The sequence below is a fragment of the Eutrigla gurnardus genome, assembly GCF_963514095.1.
Source record: "Eutrigla gurnardus genome assembly, chromosome: 14".
Lineage (NCBI taxonomy): Eukaryota > Metazoa > Chordata > Actinopteri > Perciformes > Triglidae > Eutrigla > Eutrigla gurnardus.
In genome coordinates, this window is record NC_139937.1 from 9,025,415 (window position 1) to 9,037,750 (window position 12,336).

The 12,336-nt window shown below is 41.8% G+C and overlaps 1 protein-coding gene across 1 annotated transcript; it reads right to left on the reverse strand.

The window, feature by feature from the left end:
* Positions 1-377: 377 nt before the first annotated feature.
* Positions 378-7,000, reverse strand: irx4a (iroquois homeobox 4a). Its single transcript, XM_084026593.1, has 5 exons — positions 6,678-7,000; positions 5,533-5,784; positions 4,495-4,601; positions 2,547-2,857; positions 378-1,600 (listed from the first exon to the last, which is right to left on the reverse strand). Exons 1-5 carry the CDS (start codon positions 6,720-6,722, stop codon positions 891-893), a joined length of 1,425 nt encoding a protein of 474 aa, XP_083882719.1. The 5' UTR covers positions 6,723-7,000; the 3' UTR covers positions 378-890.
* Positions 7,001-12,336: the final 5,336 nt, after the last annotated feature.

The following is a 12,336-nucleotide window of genomic DNA, read 5'->3' on the forward strand; positions in this document are numbered from 1 at the left end:
AGCGAGGGGAAATCAATAGTCTGACATGAAATATGACTGTGAACATCCCAATTACAGCCTGTTTAGACGGAATTAATGAGGCAGATCTTAGATACTGATATTGTTCTGTCTTGAGGGTTTGAGCTGCCTCGTTTTTTCGCCGTCACGAAACGAGAATGGGTGTTTTTTTCCTGTAAAATACCACATGGTGGGAGATGTTCGATTGCGCCTGTTTTAATGGGAATTAATTGAAACGACAGCACTACTTTATTTGGCAGTGGTCCCCGGTGTTCTGCCGCGGAGTCGCACCCTCGTAAAGGAACATGCAATAAAACAGAGGATGAATAAAAATATCGAGGCCCAACACGGATTAGAGCCCCCATATCAGCACCATGGACAGCAACTCAACCAAGCGCTCCTCAGAAACCGACTTATTTTATTTCCAGTGAACAAAGTTGAGACGCTCTCATCCACCTCCTAAGAGAGCTGTGCATTTGTGAGACTTTTCTTTTTTTTATTTTCTTTTTTTTTTTTAAATAGTGATACTCAACTGCTTAGACCTAAATAATATTCAATTACATTTGCATGCGCATAGTAAATAAAAGTCAAAAAGAAACATCGTGTAAACCTTAGGCCTACCCCCCCTCCCCCGCCCCTCCCAAGATGTAAACTTTCAGTTACACATTTCAATAAGTTCTGTGCGTGCGTTAAATCAAATAAGCCAAACCGATCGAATATTTTACTCGTGTAACGCCATTGGAACAGTTTATAGCTACCGTTGCTTAAAAAAAACAAAAAATCAAACGTAATGAGGGAATTATGGAGACGAAATATACTTTTTTTTCCCCCTTTCGACTTTCAGTCAGTCACAAGTCTCTCTCTTTTGGCAATTAAAGGGTCATTTGGTTTCGTTAGGAGCAGAACAGTTTGTTGATAGTTTTTGGGAAACTCATGGCACTGTCTTTGGAGGAGTCATGGTGCTGCTGCAAGGCCGCCGCGCTCCTCTCAGCCTCCAGCATGTCGCCTTTGGTGTTCGTGGTCCAAGAGACGGTGGTGTTGGTCAGGGCCTGGCTCAAAGTGCTGTGCCTGAACAAGGGGTCGTGGAAAACCCCGTCCACCCAGTTTCTCAGGGTCGTGACCGGCGAGTCCTGCCTGTTGTCCAGGCCGGTCACGGGTGAGGTAGCGGCGGGGGACGGGGTGAGGGAGGAGGAGGGCGGCGGCTGGCACCTCAGCATACAGGACGGGTACTCAGTCTGGTTCAGGGACGTCGCAGTCTGTGCCAAAGACCAGATGCGCGGCTTGCCGTCTAACAGCTGGTGGCCTTGCTGCTGCTGGTTATAACACACTTTAGCCGCCTGTCTGTTGTCCGGCTGGAAATCCTCCGGGTTCGTTTTGAGGCAGCTTTTACTCAAGTCCTGCTCCCCTCCCAGAGAAACGGGGATGGAGATTTTCAGAGACGCGTCCTTGATGAGGTGCTCGGCGGGGCAGTCGCCCGTCGTCGTCATGTGTGTGTTCATGTGGTATCGGTGCTTCAGCTCGCACTCCGAGCTCTCGGACTCCAGCGTGTCGAAATCGTCCAGGTCGCTCAGCTGGAGATCCTTATCAGGCCGACTTCTGGTCTCTGGGAGAAAACAAGGAGAGGACAGAAAGGAGACGACAGTCACGTCAGAGGAAGATATGGTGGCATCTGATCGGATAATACAGGTCATTCGCCAATCAGGCGCTGAACTTAAAAATACAGATTAGCCTATTAGACGTTAGAGAAGGAATTCATGTTAAAAGCCTGACACTGGTAAAATATACAAACTATGTCGGACAGCATACTGTATATAGTTCAGATAACTAAACTAGGTTCCACTTTACATGATCATTGGTCCTATCAACCATAGGAACATATACCTGTAGCCATTAAAAAGACACAAAAGTAGTTTTAGTGACTTCATCCTGCACCGTATTCCTGTGTGAAACTCACTGAGGCCTCCGAAGCTTCACGTTTGTTAAAATGTGAATAAATACATGGTAGAATAAAAATCTGCTTGACGTTACAATTTGTAAAAGGCCTCATTGTCCTTTGTTCCTTTTTGTGCGTGTGATACAGTAATAACAATAACATTATAACACACATACTATTCTTGTTAAAATATGTATTAGAAAATAATATGTGAGGATAGGTTTTCCTGAACCTCATTAATACATTCCATCAAATCTTATTAAAATGTATATTTTCAACAACAACAAAAAATGAGACAACATCCCAGACAAACAAAAATAGGCTCTGGTAACAGTGGACTTTACACAGTGATCTGATCATAGTTGCTGTTCTTGAAAGTTGCTAAAGCTGTCCATTTATACATGCTCTCGTTTCAAACTACTGTCATAAATAATACAGAACGCTTCCCAAAGTGCCACTGCATGATGCTAATCACATCAATAACAGAACATTTTCTTTCATGCAGATGTCGTTATGAAACAAAAGCCAGCTTTTAATATACTGCCAAACAATTCAACAGAAAACGTTTTATTTTGTCTTTATTACTGCAGAGCAATACGACGTTAGTGACACTAACCATCCTCATTGTTCTCGCTTTTTATCTGCTCCTCCTGAGACCCATCTTCGTCCTCGTCATATCTCTTCTCCTCTGAGCCCTTGTTTCTGGGCGGCCACGTCATCTTGTTCTCCTTCTTGAGCCTCCGCCTGGCGTTGGCGAACCAGGTGGACACCTGCGTCAGGGTCATCTTGGTGATGATGGCCAGCATGATCTTCTCCCCTTTAGTCGGGTACGGGTTCTTCCTGTGCTCCTGCAGCCAGGCCTTCAGGGTGCTGGTCGTCTCACGTGTGGCGTTCTTCCGCCTCGTTCCCCCGTCCATGGAACCGTATCTGTTAACGAGGAGAACACAACATAATGATAATGAGTAGGTAAATAGAATATGCGATGCTTGTTGCATCACACTTTCTAATGTGTTGCCCTCGTTCATTTCCCCGAAAAACCATGACAGAGCCATCTGCTTCTTGTGATCTTGAAATTATGCATAGCGTGCTCAATAAGCCTGCCAGTCCCACTGATAAACCTGTGTGCCTCTATCTTCACATTAAGGCCTGGAAAAGTAAAAGTAGATAAAAGTAATCCTAAACACATGTCACTTAAATATATGAGGGAGTATGTATTGTACATCCCTTGGGGAAACTGTAAAATTAATATTTCCAGTACATTTGTCTCATATAATTGTATATAAGTATTGGAAGACCATGTGTACTGCACAGTAATTCCTCTAAAGCCCTCCAACAATCCTTCTTCAGCACCGACTCTGGCATCCAAAGTACGCCTGCTATCAGCATGGAAATATGCGACATCTTCTCCCAAGTGTTTAGACTACACGCATACATATTTTCTAATATCAGTGCACCTGCCCATTAAAATCCCTTCTCAGCGCAGCATCCGCCTGTTTCTCCTCCCACAAATATCAAACCATAAACCTGCATTTAAAATGCACAGCGTTGATTTTCAGTTAGCGGTGAGCTGTAAAAGTCCTCTCGGGGGAGGCTTTTATGGGGCCTTTATTGCTCCGTATAGCTTAGTGCAGGTCAAGCACAGCTGAGGGAATCGTGAGGAGAGGAGCGCTGCACCTTTTCCATACCCCCGCGTTGTTTCCCCGCAGATAAAACAGACTGTAAAATTGCTTTATTGAGTGTAGTGATGAGCCCTCAGGTAAAAGGCAGGCACATAGTGCTACCGCTGTAGGCCTGCTTGTTTTACCGAGTGCCGAGTGACTTTTAGGCCTTTCGCTGTTTTGCACTTCATACTGAATTCAGAGCCATTGTGGTTTTGGTACACGGCTAATCAATTTGACACTTTGCTGATGAATTAACGCATATTACCGTGAGTAAGTGCAAGAGCAGGTGCTCTTACACAAGTCTGTTCACGTTGGCATCTTTAAAGTTTCTGGTTCTGTTCAAAGAGCACGCCGGCCACAGGTATCAGTTATCATTCACTCCCTTCATTTTCACTCTATCGCAGACTTAATTTGGATGTCACGTCATTATTGGAAAGACCTTTCAACATGGCAGGCATGCTCTTCACAACACCAGAAAAAAAGGCCTCATGTCTTTTCTGAAAGGGGCACGAGTGGAGCCCATCACCCCATCAGGAAAGAAATGTGTCATGAGATGAAGGTGATGACCCAGTGTTGCTGGACGTGATGAGAATGGCCCTGACCTCTCAGGGATGATTGATTTAACACTGGAGGGAAACTCACCCTAAAGTAGTGCAGGATACTTTGAGAGATACCTGCATTTTAACCATGTTTAAGCTGCTTAAAGCAGTTGACATAAGCCTGCAAGCCGGTGTGACAATGAACTCAAACTGTACAGATCAAGATAAGTCCTGATGTCACTGGAACTGGACATTGTATTAGACTACACTTCAGTTATTCAAAGTGGCCTGATGTTTGTATTGATAATCAAACTTCTAACATTAAAGAATCAATAGAAATGACATTATAAGAGAAACAACATACCTGTCATATTGATATTGTCCCAACGTAGGATCGTAAGGATAGTAGGCTGTTGCCTGGGTTATTCCCGCATGCGCAGAAGCTGTGGCATCCTTAGAATCAAAGGTGCCCTGCAATCACACACAGAGACAAGAGTTTTTAAGATGGTCCAAACAGGAAATTATTTTTTGTACATTAAATGACTCACCTGGTGCTGAAAAACAGACAGATTTACATTGGCTGTATTTAAAAGTTGCTTGATCATATAATTCAAATATGTTAATGGCTCACTGTGCAGTAAAACATAAATTATTATTTGAAATATCCTCCTGCAAAATCAAATATGAATAAACTACACAGACTGTATCAAAATTATAAATTATCCATGAGATGCAACACTTTTTGAACTAAGACTTTTGAAGTAAGTTTTTTTTATTTAAATAAACTTTCAGAAAAACAAACAGGAAGCAGTAAATGTATTAGTTTGTTCAGTGCACATATCTGGGGAAATAAATCTAGACAGGTTAAAACAAGGACCAGTTTACTTATTATTATCAGTTAGAAAAACAACATTCTTCAATTTTACAAAAAAACATGTATTCACTTCATGTATTTCAACATTCAACCAACTGGAATAAATAATATTCTTGGACTATTTAGGCCCATTGGGTCTGTTATGAAAACGTATGAGAATTCATTTTTAAAAACATTTTTGATCTTTTTCAAAAATATATAAAAAATACTGAAATCTTCAAAGTCAGCCTGCTTGTAAAATAAACTGAAAACTGGTTTGTCTCAATATTAAATAAATGCTTTTAATTATTTCAGCTCTGCTTGACTTGTCTCTTGGTAAACTCTGTAAACTAATATCCCGACATGCTGAGAAGCATTATTCAATAAGACTAAATAACACTCGAAGGATGATATGAGGACACATCACGTTGAATAAGCATGCTGTTTTTTCGGAGTGTGAATCATAAAAGAGAGGCGAGGTGCGCCTGGAGGTCTCAGCAGCCTGCGGCTCCATTAATCAATGCCAGAGGGATCAGGTGAAGGGCTTACCAGCGAGTAGAAAGCCGAGGCGTCCGTGCCGTATGTAACGTAATTCCCATATCCTTGACTGCCGGTGTAGGGGCTCCCGTACACGCCCAGCGCGGCGGCGGAGCTGAGTTCATGCCTCGCCGTGGCCAGCAGCCGGCTCTCATACACGGGGCAGTAGACCGGTGTCTGGCCGGACGCTGCTACTCCGGAGTCGGCTATGGATCTACCGGTGGACTCGCAGCAAGTTGTCAGTGAGTTGGTGGTCATCAGGAACTGAAGTGGAGACCGACAGAGAATTGAACTTTACCAAAAGTTACGGATATACGCTTTTATTTCATTCTGCGTTGAAACCGAAAGGTTAATGTTGAACACTTTGATGTCAAAATTACTTCATGACTTTATTTTTTTTTTAATACGAAATAAAAGCCGTCTAATAGCCTAAATGAAAGCGTGTCTAACTCTCTAACTGTAACTGGCCGTAAACTTTAACATGAATTTAGTTTAAAACGTGATTCTTCTTCTTCGGAAAGAAGTGAACTTGCCCATATTCGCACCCCCCTCCCACCTGAATGTCAATATTTAAAAACTAAAATGCAACATGAAATGACTCGCAAAGACTGATATTTGATGATAAATTACGCGCTGTGTTCTGTGCGCGTAAAACGTGTCCAAAACGAGCCATCGAGCTCTAATCCAAAATGCAGCAGATACGACGTGTTTTCCCAACGACGCCCAGTGATACCCGAAGTAATGCCCAAATGATTTTAATGGCTCACAGCCAAAACAAAACAGCAGCTGGGTTATGGCGCAAAACACACACAGCGTGTGCAGAACAAGTTGGCATGTGTGTTCCGGCGCAGATAAACATATGGTTGACATTACGGAGCGGCTATTATCTTGCAGAAATCAGTGAACGGGAGGTCGGGGGTCTCGCCGGTTTCTGGTTTCCCCTCTTACCTTCTTTTTTTTCTATCGCTGCAGCAGGTACGACTGGCTGTAACGCAAAACCTTTTCCGATACGCGAAAGGACTGTGACAGCTTCCCCGATTCTTGGCCAAAAAACACGCGTAAAGGGATCGCGCTTAAATCGATGACATAATCAATCGCCGCGATGTCAAAAAGCAAAACATCCCATGAAGTGAACAAAGGTAGAAACGTGGACTTACTTGTGGAGCAGACGAATAGGGATATCCAAATTGTGGATATGACATGGTAGAGAGGTCCCCCAATATCCAGAAATAAAGCGAGACTGAAGGTCTCCACTGTAACGCGAGAGGCTGCAGCTCTGTTTGACTGTACCAATCGATTGGTAAGCACAGGCTCCTAGGATGCTTATAGGGCGAAGCAGAGTAGCATGTTTAATTTGTGGAAAATGCCCCCCACTCAAACGCCTTTCAACTGCAAAAAATATATAAATAAATAAAAAAAATAAAAGGCAAGAAAATCTTCTAGCGCTCCGCTTTTCTTTTTGAAAAGTCTCTGAGAAATAAATACACGGAGGCTTTCTTTGCCCAGAGTAATCACTTTGTTGTCAGATACATATTTTTGCCGTATAAAAAAAAAAGGTAGTAGCCTATAAAAGACGTCAGCGGCAGAGGCAGGTTGTTTTAAACGGCGGGGACTCTGACGTCAGAAGTTTCCCCACTTTTAAAATGACCAGACTGTAACTTTAATATGCATTTAATTCGTCAGGATGACGACAAAAAGAAAAAAAAGAGTAAAAAGAAAAAGAACAATTCACAATGATATCGTTGAGAGGGAATAGAGGAAGTACTTAAACAAAAAAAGAAAAAGAAAAAAGATGTCCTGTAGATTAATTTGTCGTCCCAATCAATCAATTAAGGCAATCAGTGTCTTGAATATGCAAACGTATGTATCAGTTTAAATACATTAGGCCTAATTAAGCACATTCTTATCATTCCTCCGCACTGATGCTAATCACATGGGACTAATTGATTTTAAACGAATTTGTAAAGAATATCTTCATACTGGGCAGAGAAACAGATTTCACCCCACATGCACTTTGAGCAAAAAGATCCACAAATAAAATAATAATGCATTTAAGATATTAATATCTGGTAGCCTTGTTTGATAATCACCAACTTAGAACAAACCATCTTTTTGGTTTTGTATCATGCTTCTAATACACCTCAAACGATGAGTTCCCCTTAATAGTTTAATGAACTTCACTATCTATCTATCTATCTATCTATCTATCTATCTATCTATCTATCTATCTATCTATCTATCTATCTATCTATCTATCTGTCTGTCTATCTATCGGTTATCCGTCTGTCTGTCTGTCTGTCTGTCTGTCTGTCTGTCTGTCTGTCTGTCTGTTTTGAAACTGCAGTTAACCAAAACGGCTAGGAGCCCGGACTCTCCCGCCAAAGCGCCGGTGCGCGCCGCCTTGCTTGGAGAATCCCGGGTTGAGACATGTGGATAGCCCCGGGGGTCACTCCTCAAATTAATGATGATGTACTCCTCCCCTCCTCCTCCCTCTCCTCTCCTCTCCAGCTGGATCTCTGCCTGCCGGTGACAGGTCGATTGAGAGTGATTGATGACTATCTAGGGGACCGGGGCCAACATAATAATATGATACCGGCTCCTTGCAATAATTGCTCGCTTTCATTTACAGATGAAAGAAGTAATAAACAGCCTTAAAGACTGAGAGGCTTGTGATTCGGTTAAGTGGCCGAACTTTTGTCTTGCCCCTTTCCGTCTATCTTATTTTGGTGGGGCGGTGTTCGAGGGCGCGCTGTATAAGATGCCTGTTCTCTCATTCATTTTGACAAATTGAATTATAGGGGGGTTAGTACCTCCAAGCAAATGGCCGCATTAACGCTGTGAGGAGGGGGGAGGGGGGTCAAAAGGGATCAGCCAGCGTTTTTTAATTTGCATTAACTCTAATGCCACCTTAACATTAACAACCCGTCTGAACCGCTCAACCATGCTCTCTCTCCCAGTCTCTCTCTCTCTCTCTCTCTCTCTCTCTCTCTCTCTCTCTCAGTCACACACACACACACACACACACACACACACACACACACACACACACACACACACAGAGCTCCATTTTATCTTATTAATTTAGACTTCTTCTTTGTTTTAAATGCATTGGGGTTAATGTGACACGCAGTGCATTATAAGGTGGGGCGGGACCCAATTTATCTTCAACATCACACCCAGTGGATGGAAGACAAAGTGTTGACACGTTTGTTTTGGAGAGTGGTGGAAGCACACCTGACACACACACACACACGGAGGACATCCACTGGTGCATCTAGTGATTCTATTTTTGTGGCATGCATTCCTCCACAAAGATATATTCTATCATCAGACCCCTTCAGTTATTGTTCTATATGGCTCTTTACATGGATCCCCATTATCAATTATCAGGCTGGAGACAGTGGAACAGCCTGATGGACACATTCATGAAACTATACTGCACAGATACCCTCCCTCCTCCCCCGGCTGTATACCTTTTCATTATCCACTGCGTTACCCAGTGTTATCGGCCTCCTATAATAAAATATTTAGACGCACTATATGCTTTTAGACGGAAAATGAAGGCGACGGCAGGAGTTCATGCTTGTTTAGCGTTTAAAGATTAAAAGAGGAAGCTTCCTTTTTTTCTTGAACAGATGTGGGGAAGCAGGGGAATAAGATGCTATTCCAGTTCAGGATAGAGGGGCTATACACTTAAACCTGATTGCATTTTCCTTCTTAACTTTTTATTTGATTATGAAATTAAACATGATAAGCAACAAGCTGTTAAGAGGCATTTGTTAACTAGATTAATAGGTGAATCAGAGATGGTTTTACTGTAAAGATCAGGGCAGATAGCGCTGTTCAGCAGTGATCTAGTCTAGGAGCATCCATCATATTGATGAGGTTCATAAATCAACTGCTTGATCTGAATTAGACTAACTAATGGGGCAATTACAACTGCGTCACAATTCGGTCATAAATACAACCACAAAGATCTGCAGTTGCATCTGCATGTCCGTTACATTCTTCAGTTTTTATGCTCATTTAATTGTGCTTATTTAGTTGTGTACTCAAGTTTCAGTTTTTTGCCTCGTGGCGTCACCCTCAAACTATTCTGATCTGAATAATAACTGTGTTGCACTTTGAAGTAAGCCCACTAATTTGCATCTCCTTTCCAACTAAACTCATATTAAAAAGTTCCCCCAGAAACGTTGTAATCATGAAGGTGTCACTTTCCTGATAATCTGCCTTTGATTAATGAGCCACAAGGAGGGGAGTGCCTGAGTGCACCCGTGTGTGTGTGTGTTTGTGTGTAAGTACGAAAGTGGAGAAGGGATGAGGGTAAAACACTTCTTTTTTTCCCCACATTTTACTCAGCTGAGTTAAAAGTCAGCAGGCTACAAGACGAAGTTGAAAAATAGCATATATGCAGTATATATATATATATGCCTCAACATATAGTTATACTATATAACATATACTATTTAAATATTGTATAGTATAGCTTATAGTCACATTGCATTTGTGTGATTTTACGATAGACATTTTTAATAACGGTGTATTGTCTTTGTTGCTGTGTAAAACAGGGGAAAACGAGCCTATATTTGCTTGATCATCAATGAACAACTTAAAACTACATCTTCATTTCACTCCTCGGTGTTATATCTCTTTGCCTAGGTTCATTTTGCACCTTTTGAGTAAGTGTTTTGTTGTTTTTCTCACAGATTGAGATTGGAGTGTCGTCCAATGGCAGGCTAACCGTGTAAATTGTGCTTCGAGATTTTGGACAGGGCTGAGGGTTGAGTGAGCACCGAGACAGAGAACTTGCCTCAATCAAGTGTGGTTCAGTGACAGTACTGATGTCAACTTCTGCCGTGTTCAAACTCCCCAATGTGGGTTAGCATCAGGTGAACGAAGAACTCACTTTATTGACTTCTTTCTTCATCTCTTTGTCCCTCACGCCATCTGTTTTCTCCTCCTCTTTTTTGTCCCAACTTCATGAAATATTGGCTCTACTCTGTCTTATTCGATTTTATTTCACCCTGTTGGAGGATATTGTTCTGATGTTCCCATGTCTTGTGGTCCACCGTCTCATGTGCTGTTTTGCGAGTCAACAACGTTGAAACCCAAGATGACCTCAATAGCTGAAGACAGCTGCACAGGTTGACTCGCTCAGTGACATGAAGCCTCGAGCAGCTCCCAGGCTTTTCAATAGCCACCATGTTTCTCTTTCTGCAGTCATAGAAATAATGTCCAAGCATTCTCTCTCTCTCTCTCTCTCTCTCTCTCTCTCTCTCTCTCTCTCTCTCTCTCTCTCTCTCTCTCTCTCTCTCTCTCACACACACACACACACACACAATGCTTATCCAGCAACATTAGCCTATTTGTTGTCTATCTAGTCTTGGTGTCCAAATGGAATATTGATCTTCAATGATCTTCTCAATGTATTTCTTATTTCTTCTCTTGAACAGCACAATGACCCCCCCTCTCCTACTTTGGCCTTAAAGCTCTAATGGTTTTTGCATGAGTGGGATAGGAGGCTGGGATGCTTCAGGCACTCTGTACACAAATGGGGACTTTTTGTTGTTGCTGAAGATGTTTCCAGGTAGTAATACATACTTTTATTTGGCGGATTGTGCAAACTATTCACATTCTGTATCTTTACTAGCCGAAGTCGCTTTTGGAATGACTCTCTTTAATGTGCCGTTCATCAGGATGGCGTAGTCAGAGTGGATCACGCTTTACCACTTGTAAATGAGACCCTGGGTCTCAATGAGATTTTACCTGTATAAATAAAGGTTAATAAAATAAAAAATAAATAATGATCGGGTATAATACTAACAAATGAGGTAACAGTGTTGATATTGCACTCAAGCTATGTCAAAGTAGGATTTACAACATTTTAAAATACATCTTGAAGAGTAAAATTGGATGTAGAGTTCTTGATATTAATATAGTGCACCTATTGCATCCGCATTGTTGCTTGGGAAGAAAACATGAGGCTACAGACCATAACACACCATGGGCATGACAGATAAACAACAAGAATGTTATTCATACCAGCAGCGATGTGCATTTGGGATGGTTGCAACACTTTTCATGAAAAGATTTGAATAGATTTGTGCAGGCAGAGGACGGACTACCAGGATCCTATTGATTCAGTGTGGCAGTGTGTCTGAGTTAAACAGTTGTATAAGCTACTGTAAGTTATGTTATTGGGTTTTCGTTTAGCAACATGCTCTGCGTGAATTTGGGTCCCTTCTTTTAAACAGTTACACAGTCGATGTTTATGGTAAAAGATAAGAACGGAAATGGAAGTGGATCTCGTAAGCCGTTGTAAGGAAAAATACAGTTTGCTGTCCTGATTGGACCACTGTAAACTATAGTGCATAATATATGTCCGTTCCACACAAAGTGATTGGTGCCTTTATTCACAATGTGAAAGCTCAGAATTATTGTCTATGCTCCAAACAAATTGGTGCTTTTTCGCCCCATTGTGTAAAGGCCTTAGGCCTGCAAACAAAAGTCCACTGTATTAATAACATACTTACTAACATGCCTTTAGAATTTGAATAAAATACTAGCGAAGAGTAGTGTACTTGTGGTTTGTTTGACCAGGCCAGATACCTTGGGGTTATAACAACTGATCTGTGTTGGACAAGTGGTAAGTATTGATCTCCTTCCAATTGCTCACTCTACTAACTCAGAACATATCTTGGGTGATTTAACATGATGCCAAACATGCATGTAAACATATTTTTGTTTTCAAGAAAACTGTAAAGGAAGAGATTCCATGTGCACTCAGAAACAAACTTCCCTGGTGTTTACAAGAGA

Excerpts from the sequence above, each read along its gene's own strand:
- irx4a (XM_084026593.1), bottom strand. The coding sequence starts at position 6,722 with ATGTCATATCCACAATTTGGATATCCCTATTCGTCTGCTCCACAA. Across the intron at positions 4,602-5,532 it reads CCTCGGCTTTCTACTCGCTG|GGCACCTTTGATTCTAAGGA; the intron begins GTAAGCCCTTCA and ends GTGTGATTGCAG. Across the intron at positions 2,858-4,494 it reads GGACAATATCAATATGACAG|ATACGGTTCCATGGACGGGG; the intron begins GTATGTTGTTTC and ends CCTCGTTAACAG.